Genomic DNA, 23156 nt, shown 5'->3' on the forward strand with positions numbered 1-23156 from the left:
CTTCCAAAGATCAGCACTGGGTAGATTTTAGTTTTGTTTTATGGAGAAGCAATGATGGATTACTGCTTCTTTACAGCAAACACAGAACAGAAACTAGTGTGCTCAATGTTAAATTAAAACAAAATCTTGCTTAATTGCGTGTTTTCTCAACTGCAGCTTGTGACCTTTTATTTCATTCAGTAACTTTATTGTTGGCTTCGCAAAATGTTAATAAAATGCTTTGTTGTGCTTTATGAAAATATGACAGAACCTCTGACGCAGACATGCCTGACCTGTGACCCACTGTCTTCCCTGTCCGCTCGTCTTCTCTCTAACTATTATCTACTGTATCAGCAACACACCAGGACAGTTGTCGTGATTATGCATCAGCCGCTGAGGGCTGTCATTGGTTACACAATCGCTCTCCAGTGGTGCTCATTGTGCAAGTAGCAGGAACTGGTGCTCTCTTCAGTCCTCGCGTGGCCTGAAGAGGCCATCAAACACACGTGGCGTTAGAAAAAATTATTAAGTCTCCATCCCCTTGAGAGATTTTGGTGGAGGAGAATTGAAATGTAAAGTATTCTTCAGGCATAAAAGAAAATCTACCTTCGGATTGCACGTTCCTTGTTTATTATTCACTTTTCATTCACACTGAGCCCATTTGACATTAATGTACTCAGGAGAGTGGTATTGAAGGTTGCATCATTCATATACAGATATTATAGCATTTTAATCAGCTGTTTCTATGACAGCACAGCAAATCATTGGGATATTCTACCTATGGAGAAATGCAGTGCTAAAATGATTTTATTATTCAGAATTTTCATAGGCAAACTTTAACTCAGTTCTAAAGTTTTATACTTGTTTGACTGTATTATTTTCTTAAAGGAGCTATTTAGCTATAAGTTTTGCTATTGCTGCATGGCGTTCAGCATCAACTTCATTCCTTTACTCGCCAAGAGCTGTCTCCAGCAGTGGACAGCGACCCTCTTGCTTTGCTTCTATTTCTGTCACTTCTTTTCTCCGACTGAAGTTAGCATGCTAACCAGTTAGCCATCTTGTCACTTTCCGATACTGAGTCACCAAAGTGTCCACTCAGCCCTCAACAACATCTTGCAAATGGCTGAAGCTATTGGCAAGAGTGGTAAGTAAACAGCCGTTAATGCTAATGCTGGCTATGTGGCAATAGCAAAACTTCCAAAGAGCTCCTTTAAGATTGTTAGGACAAAGTGCTATGATACAGTTTCTCTATTTGTTCTTCTTTTCAGCTTTGCTACAATCATTTTTTTAATGAGATTTATCAGTTGTCAGTTGTGATGGGACTATGGGTGCAAAATTAGTAATTGACCTTATCCCAGCAGTTTTGTCCCGCTATTTGTAATGCACATTGTCCCATGTAAATAAACAAATAAACAACAAGTTTAATTACAGAATTCATTTTTGTACTTTGTCTCATTCTCAGGGTTGAGTATGAGTCTTTGAATTTTAATTCAACATGTTTGTAAAAAAAGTGCCTATCCTTTGAGAAATATTGTATTATAACTATGTTTTTGATTACAGTTACAATATGATTATTATTAACATTTATATCAATCATTAATCCCTCTACATTTCACTGTCCAGAATCCACGCCACGTCCTTTGTTGTTGATCTTACACAAGCGGTGTGTATGGATTTCACAACAATCACTTCGGCTCATATCTCGGCTGATTATCTAACCGTCGAAGAGCTTCACGACATGGCGGGGGTGTGCGGGGGTACGGAGGGCCTGGCAAAATTTCCTGCAGATCTTCTTGGAGGACACCTAATCACAAGTGACACAGGAGCAGCACTGCAGATTTGACGTTAATCCATGTTGAAGTCAGAAACATTTCCAAGGCTCTCAGCGGTTCCTTCTAGATTAAAAGGGCACAATTGAAATTGTGCTGTGAAAGCTGTGATGTGATACCTATTTCAATCATTTACACACACCTTAGGCAAGTAAGGAGAAAAAACTGGACTTTACGCATCCAAGTATTTTACTGTGAAGCTTTGACATCTACCGCGGCACATAGCACCTTGTGTCTGTGCAGGGATTCCCTGTTGCTCTGGCTTCTGTTGCTCAGCTTGGCATTGATCGTAGGGTTTTGTTGTCCTTGTACAATGTGTTTGCATGCTACTGTATTAGGTGTTAAGTCTCCAAGATGAACATGTTGTCTTTTTCCTCACCTGAATCTATCTAAGACGTGTCTATCTAAGACATGTGGCAAGGATGTTAAGAAACAATGGGAAAGAAAACCCAACGAACTATTTTTTGGCTGTCAAAGCAGAGATGAGGTTCCGAGGCTGACATGTGACAGATCCTCCCTGAAGCTCTGTCTACTCTTGTAAAAGAGGGTGTTGCTTTTTCAGTTTTGAACTCGATGTGCTGTGACATTGAAGAAAGAAAAAGTCTCAGAAGGAATAGGTAAGAAAGAGATAAGATCACTGACATTGAATTTTTTTTAAAGGTAGAAATCTCAAAGGAGATAATGAATAATTTCCTTTAGGTAAGAGTGGCTGGTTAAAATGAGCACAAGGCCTTCTGCTACAGACCTATACTCTGAAATTGCATTGATGCAGGAGCTGCGTGTTTTTTGATGTTTGATGGCTATAAATCTTTCGTTTGATTGTCTCTTTGCAGTGCTGCTCTATCAAATCAACCTGGCAAAAACCCCATTAGTTGTGTGTTTGTTCTGACCACAGACCCACCGATGACCTAACACCAGACACTTAAATCAGCACAGCCTCACATGGGACTCTGCATGTAGGCCTCTACGTGTACACTATTTATTCCATTTTTCTTCACCAGGTTTGGTCTGTTGAGACAAAGGATGCCTTACTTGGCCGAGATGGCAGCAGCACATTTACAGAGAGAGACAGAGAGAAACAACACAGTTCAGTATAAATAAAAGATTATAGAACAAGCAGAAAAGAGAGCAGAGTATGGAGAGAAAAGGAGAGCAGAACAGCAGCACACACACTCCTTTAACAGTTTATTTGGTTGTTCTCTAGTCGGTTCACATTTCCAAACTTTAACTGATTTAAATAATTTGCAGTTGCAGAGATTTGGGGTTCTTCAGGACTTAAAATATACCTGAAATAAAATTTAGCTTCATCGACAAGTCTCAATAAAGCTTATTAGGAGCAGTGAATGTCACTAATTGCTGTGTCTTATAAGTAGAATATGTTGAACAATTAAATTAAACAAAGTTCATACGTTAGTTTGCTATATTATGGCAGACTTCCTATTTTAACTCTTCATTCAATGCATTACCAGAAATCCAGAAAGTATAGGAGTATATGATGTGTATTCAAGAAGTGCTTCCCAACCTTTTTGACCTGTGACCCCTTAAAATTAAGCAATGTCCACCAGTTATAACTAGTTCAACCATAGGCCGTTTTATTTAAATAATTTTAGAGATAAAATTATCCACTTATTCACGAGAATAATTGCAAAAATTAGAGGAAAGTCTGAAAAAATAAATGCAATTTATTGCAACAAAAATATTTTTATTTGCTTTTCTATCCAGTTAATCACCTTGTCACCTCTTAGATTTGTCTTGTGACCGCCTTTTGGGTTCTCCACCCTCCTTTTTTTTCCTTATAGATTGGAAAGACATGGTATAATGTTTTTATTAGTCAGATTTCTTGGTGCTATTGAGCTGAATTTGTTACCGTCAGACAGCGCCCAGCCTTTATGCTAAGCTAAGCTAACACCAACTCCTACAAAAATAAAATGTACTTCCTTATAATAGTGGCAGCTTTATGTTGGTCAGACTGGAGATCAAAGTTGCCCCAGGTTTATATCTTCTCTACATCACATCAGTGTCTGTAGTGAAATCAGTAACAGAGCCCTCGGTCTGATTCTGTGCGCTCTCGCTCTGGCTGGTGTTCATGCTTGTTCTCGTCTCAGCTGACGGCATCAACTGATCAGGACAACATCTCTGCGAGTGACAACAGCTTGTTTGTTTGGTCACAAAGCTAGACTTGTGTCTGAAGCCAGGCATGCAGAATGATTACAGAAGATATGGGAGGTTAGTGGTGGTGGCGGTGGGGGACTATACCAGAGCCGATGGCAGCAGAGCTGGAGGTCACAGTTATGTAACACCACTAATGTCAGACCATCACATAAGATGAGACCCTCCCCAGCATCCCTGTTGCTGGATGCCATTTTCTCTTGACATCAGTTAAAGTAATCACATTACAGCCGATCTCAAAGGTGGAAGCCAGCTGCTCTGAACCAGCGTGTCCAGTTGATTTAGGTGTAAAATGAAGATGGAAAAAGCTCAACGCTCAACGCATACACACTGTTTTACAAAACATGTGAAGAATCTGCGCATTGATTCATCCTGATTGCTTTCACATTCCACCAGCGACATAAAAAGCAGGAAATCAGAGTTGAATGAGAGATAAGATGAGAGAATGAGGAAGTCAAAGTTTCATGAACACCATACCTGCCGTTATGACGACACTGCCAACATTTCATCTGCTGACAGAGAGAAAAGCTCCAGGTGTTAGGGGGAGAATCTGAAAACACTGCCAAGCTTTCTGAAGTCTTGGTCTTTAAATGTCACCAAATGAGGAGGGAAATTATCCCCACTGAGAGATAGGTTTGAAAATTTTGTCTTATTTTTGTCTTACTGTAAAACACCCTATCTCTTGATCTTATATTGTTATATATTGATTTAAGGTACTGAATGTGGCTGAATGTTTTTGCATTCTGTTATTTTTCTGTTATTTTTTTTTTTATATTTTAGATATTATATATACATTTTTTTATCACTCTGGTATTGGATTAAATTTTTTGAAATTTTTTATCTCTTGTCACTGATGCAGTCTGAAATGAATAAAGCTGAAATTCAAGGACAGACAGACAGACAGACAGACAGACAGACAGACAGACAAAGAACGCAAGGTAAGGAGCTTTTTTTTTTCGTTGAGAAAGCAAACGTTCAGTGAGATCACAGCGCATATACTGTACTGCTGTGTGTGACAGTGAAACATCACATTAGAGCAGCTTTGGAAACTGATATTCTTCCACCGGATACAGGGAGCCATGCTGGCTGTTTGTGTACATTGTTACAATTCTGATTTAGCTTTATTTATATCTATATATAAGTTTTTAGGGTTAATGAAAGTTGGTGTTGTATCAACATCTGTTCATCATTAAAATGTTATAACAATGCCAACATCAGCCAATGGGCCGAGCCTGCTGTCAGCTGGTAATACTAAACAGCCTAAAGCTAGATTAGAACAGTAAAGCTAACCCTGCTATCGTGGCTAAACACTGCAAAATAAACAATTCAACTTTAGTTAAAGCAATAGTTCAACATTTTGGTAAATTTTTGCTACTTGTAATATAAATATGAAGCTATAGTCATCAGCTGTTTGGCTTATCTTAGCATAGAGACTGGATCCTGGAGGAAGCAGCTAGCCTGGCTCTTTCCAAAGGTAACAAACTCTTATCTATCCGTCACTTCTGAAGCTCAGTAATTCAGACATTTTATCTCATTTGAAGTCAGTGGGCTCAGCCAGGAAATTGTCTGGGACATAACTCCCATAAAGCAATGCCTTTTTTTTTTTTTTTTTTTTTTTTTTTTTGCGCTTTGGTTTGTGTACAGATTAAACAAAGAGATATAACATGGTAATTAGTGAACTTCATAGGTGTTATAGTCGGCAGAATGTGTTACCTTTGGACAGAGCTTTCCAGTCTTTAAGCTAAGCTAAGCTAAGCTAAGCTTAGCTAACCAGCTGTTGGCTGTAGTTTCACATAGAGTACAAACATGATAGTGATATCAATCTTCCTGTCTAACTATTCTCAAGAAAACAAATACTTGTGTTTCCCAAAAAAGTATTCCTTTAATACAGAAGAGAAAAACAGACTTTAATAAATTCAATAAAGTCTTGACACAAGGTCCAACTTACTCATTGTTTCCAAAGATTTCAACCACATCTTTCGGCCTTCCTCAGTGGATGGTTTTTCTCACTTGCCGTGGAGATGGTTAAGGTGTTGTCATGAGAGCTAAGTATTGGATTTGATAACAGTATGAGCTTGTGCTGTTGCTGCTGTTTCTAAGGTCAAGAATGAATCTTCTAACTCAAATAAATAAATAAAAAAACATCTGTGCATTAGTCGATACTATTTGTCCTGCATGATTTATATTATGTCAAATAAAAGAAGCTGGCTCACACTCTGAGTGAACCATGAAGGGCTCTGCTTGAAACATGTCAACAATCATATTTTAATAAGATAAGAAGCTCCTCAGACATATTGTGCCTCTCTTTTGTACTTTTGAACTGGTTTATGCAATTGCTCATAAAAGTTGCAATGTTTATGTGAGAAACGAAAGTACAACAAGAAGAATAGAACAAAAAAAAAATCTTACAAGCCAGCGAGAAATAATATAAACACAGGAAGACACACAGACAGAGAAATTCCCATTTCAAAGATGGGGATTGACATGCGGGTTTGTTTGATGGCTGTCATCTCGCTGATTTTTCTTTTCTTTTTTTTTTCCTGAGTGACAACAATTAGTTTGACATTTAAGTGTTTCTTTGCTGTCAATCCCAAGAAAGCAAATAAAGTGGTTGGGTGCTGGAAAGATCAAATACCACACACTGACTGACAAGAAAAAAACAAGACAGGAAAGCATGCAATTTGTAATTTTGACATGTCACTTAGAAAACACACAAACCTCTTGGTGCCTTCTTCAGGGGAGGTGGTTTTCAGCACATAAAAAGACATTTCCTCTCTATGTGATTAACAGCACAGAGTGGAGCAGGCCATTAATGGCATTCTCTGCTCGTGAGATAAAGGTCCTGGCAGACAGGCGTATTTTCAGCTTCCTGTGAAAAATGAGTTGGCTTAATTCAGTGCAACGGGACTGAGATGTGAGAGGAACTGAATACTGGACGTTCAGAGGTGGAGGCTGTGGAAAGATTAGAAACCCATCGCCCACTAAACAACCACCGTCGTCCTCTCCACTTTCATTTATTCCTGTGAATATGCTCTGCTACCTCTGAAAAGGACCTCATCCAGAGATTATTCTGTGGAATAATGACAGTATAATCTTAGGAGATGAGAGAGTAACAGGAAAAAGCATGAGGAAAATGAAAGAGGGGAAATGTGGAATTATGTGTTTGTAAATGTTGGTTGTTGGACATTTCCTTTAAATAGTGACAATTCACACATTTCCAAGCACAAATACCTCAGATGTTTTGAAGACAGAATGGCCTCCGTTTATGAGGAGTGTAGTGTTTCTTCTCCTGCCCGCCCCTTTTAGCCTCCTTGTTAATTTACAGACACTTATGTTCCTCCTTCTCTCGAAATCAATGGCTTGATTTGACAGCATGCTGATTACTCAGTGTCGTATGGATTTTCCACTTTAAGAAGACCATTTCCAGCTGGTTTCTTGTTGATAGAAATGTTTTTTTGAGAATGATGTGTTGCAGCCGAGAGTGCTCCACATACTGTGACGATACTCTGTAATCACTGGAAAACATTTAGTCAACATGGACTTGCATATTATTTTTTACTCATCTGTCACTTCAAAAAAGCTTTATTTTTATCTGAAGTAAGGAAAAGCCTTACATAAGAAAACACACACATATATGTCTTTCTAATTTGTATTAATATGTCATCATTTTCTGGTGGTGATAAAAGTTGAGAAGACGGCAGAAATGGTTTAATCTAAGCCTCCCTTCGGATTGGATTTCTCCTCAGTTCATTTTGTAATGCTTGGCCATTCAAGCATGAAGAACTGCAGCCTGTCAGATGTCATTTGTGTCCTAAAACTCACAAGTCCTTGCTTTTTTTCTGCTGTTGTTTTCTGTAGTTTGTTAGGTTACATTCACAGTCCTAAAGAAGCACTCACCAGGGCTGATATTGACAGTTTCAGAACCATTGCAATGGGATTGCAACACTCAGCTAAATGGCACAGAACTAAAGAAGTGAGTGCATCGGAGGTTTAATAAACAGACAAAAATTATGATCACGGCTGTATGGAGGACACAGAGGACAGGACGTCCTCAGTGTTGCTTCAGGACATTTGGGGAAGGTGTAGTAGTTTACAGTGAGTTACACAAAGATTACACATTGTTAGCTTTTTGAGCCTGTTTATATTTTGTGTCTACATTATTAAAACTGAACGTTTTAGGCCAAAAATATACAAATGGTAGTTTAACCACTATAATTATGATGAAATAGTGAGAAAATAGAAATTTTTACAGACCCTTTTGGAGGCTAGTTAAAAACCTTGCATTATGGAGGATGTCCAAAATCCTGGTCAGTAGCTGTGACAGCTGGTGGTGATCAAATTCCCTAGTACCTGTGCTAGCTATTCTGTGACAATTTACAGTAACCTATATAATTTAAAGTGTATTGTGTTGTTGTAGAAAAAACAAAATCATTCTATATCTTTGTAACCGAAAGAGTAGTGAAGTAGAGAAGGGCCAAGAATGCTTCCATGAGGAACTCCATCATCAGTATCGTGTCTGCAATACATAATCATCCAACCTAAGAAAAAAAAAAAGTAAATCAACTGCATTTCTAAAGCGCTTTTACACTTCAAGTCACGTTCTCCCATATTCACACATACACTCATACACCACATACTTTGGGGGCAATATGGTGTTCAGTATTTTGCCTAAGGAGACCTCTACATACACTGGAGATGCTGGGAATTGAACCACCAACCTTCCAAATAGCAGGCAACCCTCTCTCTACCTTCTGAGCCACAAATGCCCAAAATATCCTGCAGGTTATTAACAAAGCTAATCAAGTTCTCCACCACAGATATCAACTCCTCATCTTACTGATTCCATGTATCAGTTACACTCTCACGTTCTTGCATAAATCATATCATTACTGTATATTTCTTGAGTCTTAAGTTTAAGAAAATTTCTATACTTCTGGAGATTGCTGCTCCTCCCCGCACACATGGATTGTGTGTGTTTCTTTGTGCATGTGGCGGTCATATAAATCAGAGAGACAGATGATGTGAAGCTAAAGATGAGCTGTAGTGAAATGCTGTGTAGTTGCTGAACTGTGGGGTGCTGCTACAGGTCAAGCCTCGCAGAGTGATGAAATGCACTGAAGGACACTGGGATCTCAGCTGATAGTCTGGGAACTTTCTCCTTGGAAGTGGAGCGGAAGAGTTCATGGTTTGCAGCTATAAAGGTGCGACTGTGACAGTTACGTAATAAATATAATAAAAGGGTGAGTAAACTTACAGAGTCACCTCATCCTAACTTTGGTTACGTAACGAGGCATCGAGGCCTGGGTGAAAAGTTTGCTGTGATGAGAGCAGTGGTGACACAGTCGAATATGAATCCAAAGATTTGTGGCATCAACGTCGGAACAGGCCAGGTCACATGGTATGTGTGTATTTCACCCCATAAAATTAGGTTTATTCATTCATTTATTAATTTATTTATGCAGAATGTTTTATAAATTAAAAAGCTGTTTCCTGTGGTTTACAGATGCATAAAACCAAAACCGAGTGAAAACAGGCTGTAGAAATCAAAGAAACATTTCTTGCAGAATAATATTAATATTAAGTCGACAAAGTGATGACTCCCTGGATAAAACAAGGGCCAAAATATCTGTTTCCTGAAGATATGACTATTCATATCTTAACATAATAGATTTGCTGGAAAGTGTGATGAAAATGCACGTTTTTATTAAGAAATTCTGCAGCATTGAAATTAAAAATATTATTTCATTGGTTTGTGAAAATGAATTGTTGAATTCACCAGAGCAACAAATTTCAACAACATGAATGGCTTGTGACTGTTGAAGGAAAACTCAGTTTGTCCAACATTAATTCCCTGATGGTATAAAGGACCAGGAACGCTCACTTCACCTGTAATCTATACAACATTATACAGACGCAGTATAACAACAGCAGCCAGAGACCACACACACACTACGTGCTACAGTGTCTCTGCTGTGCCACTAATGACAATCTCGTCTTGTTTTAACTTTGGCTGAATTCTAGTTTTTCCGTCAGTTATTTTCAAGTGTGTTTGCAGACAGACCACAGATGGTCCGTAATGCTGAAGCCAGAGGAGAGCGAGACACAGTTCATGTACTATCACTAACATGAAACACCTTTTTCTGTAATAACAGCATGAACTATTAATTATTAATTATTCTCAAGGCAGAATAATTTGATGTCTTTGTGTTTTTAGCAGATTTTCCTCAAGATGAATAAAAAAATTATTCTGGGCTCTTTGTTTATATCTCTGCAACAAGACAAGCAGCAATTATGTAACCACTAATTCATTCATTCGTTTAGAAAAATTGACTGAAGTGTTAGAATGAGAAATTATTTATATGTGCCCTTAAGAGTTTTCCTTGTAAACAAGCAAAGACTGTGTTTACATTCAGAGTTTCTTGCCAAAACACACTGAGCCTATATCCTTGAGGTGGAACAAATTTTTGAATACATTTTAAACCCTGCCTTGTTTCCATCCATGTTGTTTTTCTTCTGCCATTGTTACGTTTCTTTGCCACCAACTAGATCACTGATATGAAAAGGCAGACGTGAACAGAGCCGTCTGTGCAATTGTGTCGTCGTGCAAGTGCACAATATAAACTAAAGGGCACCCGTAAAACCATTACTACATTCATGTGCTTCTATTTAAATTACAGTGAAATTACATAATGCAAAATTATCCATTCATCTTGTGAGTGATTTTGCTGTGCCGTGATTTCTCAGGTTTTTCTGCAGGTCTAGATAAACCTGACAATCAAACAGCTAAAGCATACTGCATGCTATACCTGTGAGGAATGAACTAATAAAAAATAACACATAAACATATATTTTACCAGAAAATAACATGAACAAATTTATTAATTCAGCCAACACTCAAATGAACTATTGTTTTAAATTAAACCATATTTTATTATTGTTAAAGAAAAAAAAAAAAAAAAAAACTTTAAATGTGTAGCCACGCACATAGCCGACCACAGCCCCTCCGTCACTTATTGAGAAATGCTGGACAACATTAACAGGCATATTGCAGTTAATAAGAAGGTTCCAGTAGAAAAAAAAAAGATGAAAATGTAAGTGAAATTAATGTGATATGACTAACATATTGAGACATTGTAAAGTAAACTTAAAAAAAATAATGATTATGTAAGAATACTCCTTTAGAGGACTACAACATAAAACAAAATAAACACTGCATAAAGACCTCAGTTGGCTGAATCAAGTGTGTTTTCTGGGGTTGGAGCAAATACCCCCTATAAGTGCATGAGGTGCAAACTCTGAGGCCATTTTCTTTTTTAAAGTGAGGTGTACTGCAATTATTCTGAATCATCCACAACACAGAGTATTAATTCAAATATGACAGACTATAACAACAGAAGCGAAAATTAATCAGGGCGTATCATTTCCATAACTAAAACATAAAGTGATTCCATTAAAAAAATAAAATAGAATAGTGCACTGAGTTCCAGTGTCCTAAAGCATATACAACAGTCTCTAAGGTGCAGCAGTGAATAAGATATGACTTTCTATTATGCACAAAGTGAGCTTACATGCTCTAAGTTAAACAGATCAGAATATAGTTGTGCTATATGAAAACATATGACAAGCAACAAGTACATAAAACAGTTTGATGCACAGGAAGAAACAATGAAAAAAAAAAAAAGAGAAAAGATTTGTACAAAATAAAGTAAAGTCTGAAAGGAGCAGCAGGGAGGCTTAGTGGTTAGAGACACCGTCACAGGGTTTCACTCCCTGCAACAGCCAGCGAGTGTCCCCTTCTTGAGCAAGAGATTTAAGCCAGAACCTGCTTGTTCTCATTGCTTATTCTGAAATGCCTGTAATGTGATTCTTCTACTAATGGAAGGAAAACACACGAAGCAGATCAGACAGTTTGGCTTGAACACAAACTCTTAGTTACAGACACACAGGAGAAGACACTGAGATTATTTTCTGAAAACTTTCACTGAAAAAATAGGCTTTCCCTCAATAACACCTACTAATGAAGTGTCCAAATATATACACATTTTGAAGTGAGTATAATACTTACAACCCAAGATTCCTTCTGGAAAGTCTTTTTTTGAAAAAAGTGTATTGAAGATCATTCAATAAAATATTTCTTAGCGGGGGATTATATACAGTTAATACACCCCCAATCTCCCTCTTAAAAACATGTCTCACAGTGTATTTTGTCCCTTTTCATATTAGAACATTTAATTCTGTCTTACGATCAAAAAAACAGCTGAATTCAATACTATGATTTTTAATATTAGAATTCAGAGGTGCAGAGAGAACTGCACGTTTTTCTTTCTCCCTGTCTTCCAACAGAAACAGCTTCAGAGTTTGTGTAACGAATGCTTCTTGAACAACCATTAGCATTATTTCTCAGTGGCATCGGTAACAATGTTAGTCCTAAATGGTTTGTGCTCAGCTAATGGAAGTTAAATACATGGCTGGAGCCTGGAGACTGCAGCACCAGGCTCTTCAGTGCCAGAAAGAAGCAAACATCAGGAGTACTGCGTTCCTTTAGGACTGGAGTTGTGTTCCCTGATGTCCACGGCTAATCTAGTACCACAGTAGGAGGGGCCTCCCTCTCCACATGGACATTAGTGGGACTTGACCTTAAAGTCGTGATGTCTCCTGGTTCAAATGGAGCTTCTGCGTTTATTGAGTCTTCTGTAGGTGTTGATGCTGTGCAGGCCCGTGGAAACCGAGCTGATGCCCGAGTGACGCTGCAGGCTGCACACACAGCCATTAGAGTGGAGGGGGTTGGAAAAAGCCTCTCCCTGCTCCATGTAGGTGTCCGAGGTGGAGAGGTCACGTGAGATGATCATGGGTATGGAGTATTGCAGTTTCTCTCTACTCTTGTACCAAAGGCAGGAGCACATGGACTGGAAGTGGAGCACCTCAGCGTAAACGTTGCGTAGACCTCGGCTCGCTGCGCCTCCGCCGCTGCCTCCGACTGCGCTCCCTCCGCCACAACCGGACGGCGTGGAGGAGGAGGAGGCCGGGTCCACGGAGCAGTTAATGTGCCCGCCTGCCTGACCGTTATGAGCGAGGAGAGCCCTCTGCTCTGCATCCCTCTTCTCGTCCTCAGCGTTCATGGTCATGAAGCGCAGCACTGCTAAGTTGAGGAAGGCTCCGATCACAGCCAGACCCGTCAGGATGTAGATGAAGCTGAAGGCCACGTACTCCGGCTTGTTCTGCAGAGCGTGATCGTTCTGCAGCGCCACATAGTCCCCGAAGCCGATGGTGGTGAGCGTGATGAAGCAGTAGTAGTAGGCATGAAAGAAGCTCCATCCCTCAAAGTGGGAGAAGGCCAGCGCCCCTACGCACAGCGTGCTCATGCAGGATATGAAACCAATGGTCACCATGTTGACCATGGAGACCTCAGTGTGCCTCATGCCAAGGCACTTCTTCAGGCGGTGGAGCAGGTACCTGACAAAGGTGTTGATCCGCTCACCTACGCTCTGGAACATGACCAAGGTGAGAGGGATGCCCAGGAGGGCGTAGAGCATACAGAACACCTTCCCTCCATCTGTGCTGGGGGCTGCGTGGCCATATCCTGAGGGAAAGAAGGAGAAAGGAGCAGCGTTACTGGGGCAGAACTAATTAAATCCACAGTGCAGAGGACAGGGGTCTGAGAGGAGAAGCCTGCGGGCTGGGAAGATCGTCAAACCTGGAGCAGACAGATATAAATGATTTGTATTCTTTGAGCAGCACTTCTGATAAATTCAAAGACTCTTCATTTCACGGCGGCAGAATGCAATTGGAGATGAGAATGCACAGCAGTGTGGCAGGAATGGCCAAGTATTGATGTCGTGTATGGGAGAGAAAGCTTGAATAATTCATTGACCCAATCGCTCAGTGGAGTGGCTTCAGCTAATGAGTACATTTGCACCTAATTAGTCCTCTACGTTTTTCCAGATCAAATAAACAGGACACCATTGGGTCGGTTGCAATTGTTGGTCCTTATTTTGTTTGTGTAATAAAAACGCTCTTTATCCTGCAGTCCTTTGAATCCTTGGATCATAAGACCCCTACAGCCTAATAGCGAAAAAGAGCAGTGCAGTTTGTGTGCACTCTGCTGAGCCTTTTGAAAAGCCCAAAAACAAGAATAGAACTAGAATAAAAATTCCCGGTGAAACTAATTAGTTAATTAGTCAACTTCATGGCACAGAGCATGTCATGTCAAAGTTTAGAGGAGGATTTTCCTTTCATGTATTCCCCATAAAACAGATAATGGCTGATAAAACACTCGCCGTATAAACATATCGTCAGTGACGTGTGCGTTTACTGAAATGGCCCTTTGGAGAATATAGTCGAGTGATCACCACCAGCCAGTTTCAGATATGGCATGACTCACAGAGGGTTTCTGTATGCACTCGCAGCGTAGAGCTCATGAATTTCAGGATGGATTTGATCTTCCTTCCGGCATATTTCAGGTTAAGTGTCAACCTTTTGTCTCATTTCATCCTCTTCTCACTCTTATTGTCCCGGAGGATACGAGGCCCTCGCATGCAACATCATTACAGCCACGAAATAAATTCTCCACAAGTGGACCTGTTGCACACAGGAGCTGAGAGATGACGTCCCTGATAACAATGGCATCAGCAAATGGAAAAGGTAGACCAATAGTTAGAATGTAATTACTCTGGGGGTTGATTCGATTCTTTGGGCTCTGGTTTTATTGTCACACTGATCCGTGCGGTTGAGCCATCTGTCTGTCTGGTGCCAAATCTGTTTAAAGCTTTCCCAGTTGTGCCGCCAAAATGACAGCCATTACAATTGATGTATCTATTTGTGGAAGGAAAAACATGACCCGTTCCCCGCGCACAGAGACAGTTTGCCTCGTGTTAGCATTTTTGTTTCATCCCAACAAAGAAATTGATCCCATTTTCTAACGACAGAGACATGACTGACGAGTACCCTGTTCTGATTAGTGGTCGGTTTACTATATGCAGTCCATTTTACCAGAGAGACTGATTCTCCAGCCAAATGATGACCTTAAACATGACCTTCAGGATCTGGTGCCTCCTAAACCTTTTTTGTCTGATGTGGCCTATCCCCACAACTCTGCCAGATGAATTCGAGCACCCCTTTGTCTTATTGCTTGAGTGTTTTGACGCGGGGCTGTGTGAGATACTTATCTATAGTCAGTGTATTAACTGCAGGACATTCTGATCGACACCATATCAGTTTGGAGAGGCAGCCAGGAGCACCGGCACAGAACCTGAGCGGCGTGCTGCTGTGGACGGGGCCATCCGTAAAAATGTGCTTTAGTCGCTCTAAAAAAATGCCCACTGACAAAAAGCAATCATCAGTTTAAATGTACGCTACATTTATACACTGTTTTCTGCACTTTATCTTCCCTTCCTCTGGCACTACAGTTTGTGAACCGCTGCACTACCGTATGCCTACGCCGCGCACTGCATTGCACCGCAGATCAGCTGGTGGAGTTGTTTGTGGAAGAAAGGGCAAATAAAAGAATATAAAGATTAGTGATCTGCAGAGTAATATAGTGCACTCTGTAGGTGCGCTTGTGCGGAGGGATACATTAGTTCAACAGTTGAGAAAATGTAGTGCCAAAGGAATGGGATGTTTGGATGTTTGACAGCGAGATAAAATGAAAATATTCAAAACATAGTGTATACTTCTATTTGTCCATTATTAATTGTTTCAACGAGATAGATAGATAGATAGATAGATAGATAGGTCTTGATTGTAATTCCTATCTTTTCTACTTGAGCTACTCCATAATCCCCCCCACCAGCTGCAACTGCTACAACTACCCTTTGTTGAAAATCACTGCAGTGGACAATTTGTCCAATTCTTACAACACAAACCAGTCAAGTACCTCCTGACCTTTATTATGACTGACTACCAGCTGCTTTCTCTCCAGTGGATTCTGCTCATCAAAAATGCATAAGACTATATGGTCAGTCAGTCCAGCCACATTTCAGCCCAGGTCTGTGAATATTGATGCGGTTGTGGTTCTTTGCTACATTTTTAATCATTTATCACACTCCCTTCAAGCACTGCTTAGGAAAATACTACAGTCTTAAACCGCATTTTCTTCAACCTTGCATAAGTATTTTCTTCTGACTATAATCCAACAGAAATACTATTAGGAAATGAAAACACATTTTCAGCATCTGGATATGTTGTTCTTTGTCATTTGCCTCTCAAAAGATTCAACCTCAAAGAAACTTCAGTGGCAGCATTCCCAGAATTGACCCTCAGTGCATTAAGCACTATATGTTTGGTCCAACATAAAAGTCTCATTCATCCATAGCCAATCAAACAATAATCTTACTGGTATGAAAGTTACAGCCTTGCTGTTTTTTTATACCGTTAACTACAAATTTGCTGTTTCATCTAAAAGCTACAAAATAATCATCACCCCTGTTTTATCATACATTAGTTTAAGTTAGTATGGTTAATGTGAGGATACATTTTGGTCAAGGTGCGACCGTGTTGTTTTGGGGAAGCCTAAGGTCTACTCCTTTTGCCAGTCACATCAATTGTGTTGCATCCAAAACTATGACTGGAAAAATCATCATCTTCATCAGTTAAACCTCATATAAACAAACCAGAGTCTATATGAAGTTTACTTGACGAAGGTCTGAGAACAGAAGCACTGTAAATATGAATTTATCTGACACACTAAAACATGGCACAATGGTTAAGATTAAGACGGCCAGCAGACTGACTGTCATGTCAGCTGAACAGCAATATATGACTGATTTTTGCTAACATTATTGAACTCTAAGCCTCTGGTCAAACTAGACCAAGTAAGGTTGTCGGAGCAAACGTTTACACTATTAAAGGCAGATTGTGTTATCTCCTCCTTAAATGTTACAGAGTCTCGCTCAAAGAAGCAGCTCTACACCTGTGAGTAAAAAAGGTAAAATGCAGTTATTAACCATTTTCTGTGGGGTCAGCGGGACAGTGTGTTCAGGTGAGCACAGAGGCTGAGCTGCAGGCCTGTCAGGAGCTGTCAGCAGCAGGGAGCGGCTTATTGAGACGTGGGGACGACCGGAGCGACAGCGGCGCTCGTCAACAGCAGACGCAGGGGCCGGAGGCGACAAGGCCAGCAGTCCTGCCGCTGTGTGAGAGAGTGGATAGAGGCCCACATGACAAGCTCACCCCCCCCCCATCCTCCCCAAACTTCTCCCCCCAACAGTGACAAAGTTATCATGAGACAGGACGTCTCCACGGCTTGTCTTGGCACGCAGGAAAAAGCCACAAGGGCCGCTCACTGTGTTTACATGGATTACAGTCATTGCCACTAGCAGAGGGAAAAGTGCAGCCTCATCGCAATGAAAGGTGAAAAAAACAATGGACCGCAGAGGTTTGATTGACGTCTGAACAACCCCAGACTCTCGCCCCGGCTGTCTGAGGCTGAAGCATTAATATTGAACATGTTTGGCTTCAAAATAGTAGTGTCATTATGTAGGAATGGCTGCAACTATTTGCACATATTTCATGGATAGACAGGGAAAAACAGAGAGGAGACATCTGGGAAATTACAGGCTATCAGCTTTTTCTTGAGGAAACAGTAATTCCCTCTAAAATTAGCTCAGATTGTCAATTTGTGTAAGGATTGTTGCAACATATAAAAGCAGTATCAAAGACTTTGCGGCAACCCGAGGCTGATTGTCTCATAACCTAATTTCTGTAATTATCATGTGAAAGAAAATATGAAAATTGCATACCATTGAAAGGCGATAAGAGCCTTTAAAAGACTTATTAGGCAAAACTAACAAGCAGAGGAGGCTTATAAATGTCAACCGAACACAGGTGCACCATACTCTAAACTCTCATTCCCTCCTCACTTCTGCCTCTCATTACTGAATCATAATTTACAGCCAATCATTTACGCTAATGCCTCCAGCAACAGGCTGGTCCTAATTTAAATGCTTCAAAACAAATCATTTTACAGAGAACAAATATTCCCTTATGATATCGTTACCGTTCCTGAACACTGCCAACATTTTGTAATTCAGGGATTTAATTTCAAGTCTTCAATCCTAGCCTGTAACACATTTTTTTTTCTAACCATCTAATTCATTCCATGATTTTTAATCCTCCCATTGCAGATGGGTGCACGGCTTTATTCAGTGCTGTGCCATATTAACCCTCATTCAGATTCTCTAAATTAAATGTCTGATATCCTCCAACACTGTAGCAATGCAAATCACATCATCGGTGCCGGTTGTCATTTCACCTTTTAGTCCTGTGATTGCAGGTTTGTCTGCGAAGATGACAGCTCAGTGAATACAGCTCCTTCGCCATAGTGTCTGCCTCTAAAACACAATGTCACCCACATCACCCACTGCATCTAAATTCTTCATTATACTGATTAATTAGGCTGGGATAAAAAAAAAAAAAAAAAAACAGGCTTTGAAAATACATCAAAGAATGGCATAATGTGGCTGTTAGGGCTCCAGTTCTCTTTGATTACCAAGCACAATTTGTTCTCGCCAACAAGATGAGGCGCGCAACCTATTCATCAAGCACATCACCTCAACTAATGGGGAAGGACTGTCAAAGAGGTGGTGCATTTATCAGGGGCCAGTTTATGAGGCTTTTGTAAAAAAAAAAAAAACACGTGCAAGTCAAATGTCCATAATATGCAAAATAAAGGACCACAAAGGGAAAATATATGTTTCCCCAAAAAATACAAATAATTGATGTGCACACCAGTGGGATTACAAATGATGTTATGAAACATGGCATGTTATATAAACACATATTATATGTCGAACAAGATGGAAAGTCTCTGCAGAGAGAACTTCAGGACATGCAGACTCAGTAACAGAAATGCTGGTGGCAGAGCTGCTCCCTCTCTGGGGTTCAGTGGTGACTGATAATGTCCTCAGACATCTCTACACCCTGGAGACCAGCCAGTGCCATGCTGAATAATGCACTCGTCAGTGTGTGTGTGTGTGGGTGTGTGTGTGTGGGTGTGTGTGGGTGTGGGGTGCAGGGTTTCACTCAAGACTGAGAGGTAAAGGTGAAAACAGTAGCCTGCTGGACTGTGTTGTCTCTGCATAATTACACAGGTATAATTAAAGGATATATCATCTCATGTTGTTTTTCAGTGCTATGCATGACAAAATCAAACATTTTATTGTATATGAAGCTTTCTGACATATTTCTTATTTATTCTTGAATATATTTATTTATTCTTTTATTTACTTCTGCTTTTACTCCACTACAAACCTAAATAGCCTTATTTTAAATGAGACATTTTGGGTTGTGAGCAATTTATCTTGAATATTTCCATTCGATGTAATGGTGCAGCCATAAAAAACATGGGCCTTGGGTTTAAATATATGTCACTTAGTGAACATCATAAAGCTTTGAAACTGCCCAAGTGTATACACTGTGTTATATAAATAAACTAGCCTTGCCCTGCTAACTCAATCATGCAAACTGACCATGGAACATATGACAGTGATAGTGTGAATCCTAACACCGTTAGATCCCTGAGATGATAAGAAATCCATTCATCAGGCAGCAACATCAACAAAACAAGAAAAGAGCGCAAAGAATATTAAACCTATAACAAAGTGGACACAAATGAGTGTGGAGACTAACAAACATGCTACTTCCTTCATTTATATGCATTTACATCAATCTAGCAAATAACAAGCTAGATGAAATAGCTTCCTCTGCCGTTAGTTGTCACAAAGCACACACTGCTGCTTGCAAAGCTTATTGCTATGAGTGCAAGGTAATAAATGAAGGCAATTCAACATTTTGACAACTCAGAGCTTCTTTCATCTGGATTATGGCAGTTATATACTACGAGGACACAGTTTCACGAGCCTTGACTGGGTAAAGTCCTCCATATCTCTAGAGTCTGTAATACTGACGTACTAAAATGTGCACTTTCTGGAGGAGTTATGCCAGTGTTTGTTACCAGAGGTAGAGTTATGTGTCCATGTAAATTATCTTATTAGAAAAAACACATTTTAAACAAAAGCACAACCTTTTGAAAGTCATCACATCAGCAGATAGTTAAAAACTCCATTTGAAGAAGAGTAACTTCAGTAGTTGTCATCATTTACGGTTCCCCTTGAGAGGACGTGACTATCCACTATAGTGGCGAGTAAACAAATTCCTTTTGCAAAGTTCAAGTGCGCTCAGAGGTGTTGCACACAATCACAGCATTCAGCCGTATATGGCTGGCCTAGTTCTTCAGCGTACAGGTGGCCCGAGCAGCTATCCCCGTGTGACGTCACTCTTATCTGCGTTTACTCCATCCCTACAATGCTGCGTAGTGTGTTCTGTACAAACGTGCAAATAAACAGAACCATGTCATCAGTTTGGTACAGGCCGTCTTTGAGCAGCAGCCCACTCGGCTTCCCAGCATGCCTTCTCCACAGCTCACTTTCATCTCCAGCTGCGCCTGGCCAAAGATATCACTACACGACCTGGCAAACTGTAACTCCTGTCCTCTTGTAAGCATCAAGTGTTTCCATGGATGACACCCAAAGAGTAAAAGTTAGTAATGATTCTGGATTTCCCATGACTTATATCCTACCTCTATCTAAAACGTGGAGCCACAGACCCCCATCAATTCTCCATCATAGACACCTCAAACTCCAGACGACCCCAGGATTGTTTATTCAGGCACTCAAACACAGCTCTGGCTCTTCCACCTCCCTCCATTACTCCGTCCAGCTTTTGACCCACAAGGCCTCGCTGACAGCTGCTGTGTAATGTCCATGTAATGAGAGTGAAAGCATCGAATTCTAGGAATATGTCTTATTGGGGAAAATATCAAATATCATAGTCAATGAGCACAATCATGAATCCAGAAAAAAGAAGCACAGCTGCTTCGTTTGTTTTTAGTGAGCTATGGATTTAATATGTAACTTCGGTGAAGTATTATTCGTTAGGACTGGATTGATTCAGAGTTACATGGAGAGTAGCAAGATCTGGTATATGTTAGCGCCAATGGTTAATCAAAGTAATTTGTCCTGAAAGAAATACAACTCAAATGAGCCCTTTTGTTTAATATTTTCAGGAAATTCAGATTTTCCCGCTAATGGTCAGTGCCCCGAATCAACAAGTCCTCCAACATAAATGACGAAATATGTTATCCGTCAGTGCCTCCCAAAACCATTACAAATGATTCATATAACCTTTTTCTGATCTGCCACTTCCATGCTTAAGGTTTAGTCAGGCTTAGCCAACTGAAACTACTTGGTTAAAGTTAGAGAAAGAGTCAGTCCGTTGTGTTCATAGTCGAAAGACCAACATTCGCTTTAGAGTGGATGCAAGCGGTGCATGGTCATGTATTACAGCCATAGGGGTAAATATCTGTTGAGGAGAAGATTATTACTGCAGTTTTTATTGCTTATTACTGCAGGGATCACTGACAGACATCGTTCATGTGACCACAAGTTGTCCATGTTGTGAAAATGCAAACAAAGGCTGAACACACGACTGGTGCTGTTGTTTTTCTGGTGAAGACGGACAAATGTAGTTGAACAACGACTTCAATCAAGGTCTTTATAGACGTTTAGATTCTTGTGAACCAAATCAATCAGTTAATCAGGCAAAGTAAAAAATCTAAGTCATTGCAGCAAATGGCCAAAAATGTTTCTTACCATCAGTCAGTGTCGGTGTCATTTAACCATGACCGCAAGTGGCTATTTTAACTCAAATCCCCATCTTGTCCTCACCCTAACCAAGTCATTTATGAGAATAAATGTACCAGACATGCTGATGAGACTTGGTGCTTGCATGGTCGCTCACTGCCAGTGGTGTGTGAATGTGTGTGTGAGTGGTTGAAAGAGAGATGTAAAAGTGTAACGCACTTTGGATAAAAGCACCATGTAAATACAGTCCTTTCACCGTATACCAAATTAAGATAAATTTTACTGGTAATTTATTTTGACATTACAGGCAGTACATTGGCCTTTGCAAGGATGCACTTTGTTATATTCAATACTTGCAATTATGTCAGGTATGTCAGCTTCTACATTGTACCTTTGTAGCTGTCAGCAGACTGTAAAATAGTAAGAATAATCTCTCTAATCAAACTTTCATTATATGCAGCGACAGTGAACAAGGAGCCTCTCCAGCCTGTACAAGAGAGAGAGAAAGAGGGGATACGGGATGTATTCATCACAAGCAATCTGATGTAACGCCAGAGGAGACAGCACATTGGCAAAGCGTCTGTCTGGGTTCACTTTAACTCGGTTACCCCTCTGTGGGCTCCAAATCGGGCCTGGGAGCATGTGCTCTCATCCAGCACACAGCTGAGGCCCAAACACTAAAGCATCACAAGCCTGAAGACCAAAGCGACCAGGGGTTAGATCAGAGAGCTGTGACTTGGCTGCCATGTGCCCTGAACTTCCCTGTTGTGTAGTAAAACCCTCTCATCAACATAAAATACACCCACCACATTCACACATACAACACATTCATCCCTTATCCACAAGCACCAATCTGCGCCTGTGTGTATCCGACCATCCTAGTCTAATGTTTTGCTTTCACTGCGAGAAAAAAAAAAAAAAAATCCCTATCAGGATCTATTTCCAAACGTACTCCTTAGGTTCCTTTTTAGGGGATATGAGAGGAAACCTTGGCAGGCTGCAGTTTTCCATGAGGTCAGTAAGCAAGGCATTCCATGTGGAGAGTGAGATCTCTGGGAGGGTTAGCTAATTAAATAAATCACGTGATTTATGTACCTGATACACAGTTGATACGGATTTGTTTTAAAACTCACAACACAGCTGCACGAAGGCACAAGTGGGGTTCACACAGATACTGTACACAACAAGGGAGCAGGGGTAGAGGGAGGAGGAGGAGGAGGAGGAGGAAAGGGTAGAAGAGGACAAGAGAGATGAAATATAAAGGGAAATAAAGGAAGAAGATGAAAGGTTAAGAAATGAAACTGAAGGGAAATACAGAACATATAACTCACTCTCTGAACTTTACTAAATTCATAAAAAGGTCCATTTAAAAAACCAAGACAAATTTGAAGCTTTAAAACTTAATTTAGATAGCAGGAAGTCTTTAATTTGTAGTCATTGTTAATGTAGGAACTCCAAGGTGGGATTTCTCTCCAGGCTTTTAAGAGGTCAACTCAAATAACAGACGTATCTGTTTCAAGTGCTCCATTTGGGTTATCTGCTTTAA

At 40.2% G+C, this 23156-nt stretch overlaps 1 protein-coding gene and 1 long non-coding RNA gene across 2 annotated transcripts in view; one reads left to right on the plus strand and one right to left on the minus strand.

The window, feature by feature from the left end:
* The window catches only part of LOC147818644 (uncharacterized), a 7493-nt gene extending 5577 nt beyond the window's left edge, over positions 1-1916 (plus strand). Inside the window, exon 2 of the long non-coding RNA XR_015437786.1 lies at positions 1603-1916. This is a non-coding gene — a long non-coding RNA (uncharacterized LOC147818644). The remainder of the gene's footprint in view (positions 1-1602) is intronic.
* Positions 1917-10634: 8718 nt separating this feature from the next.
* The window catches only part of kcnk3a (potassium channel, subfamily K, member 3a), a 29906-nt gene continuing 17384 nt past the window's right edge, over positions 10635-23156 (minus strand). Inside the window, exon 2 of the mRNA XM_023414989.2 lies at positions 10635-13557. Within this exon, the coding sequence (XP_023270757.1) occupies positions 12638-13557 (920 nt within the window). The 3' untranslated portion in view covers positions 10635-12637. The remainder of the gene's footprint in view (positions 13558-23156) is intronic.

This window comes from Seriola lalandi, unplaced genomic scaffold, assembly GCF_002814215.2.
Source record: "Seriola lalandi dorsalis isolate HSWRI2012SDOR001 ecotype SW California unplaced genomic scaffold, Sedor1 jcf7180002054544, whole genome shotgun sequence".
NCBI lineage: Eukaryota > Metazoa > Chordata > Actinopteri > Carangiformes > Carangidae > Seriola > Seriola lalandi.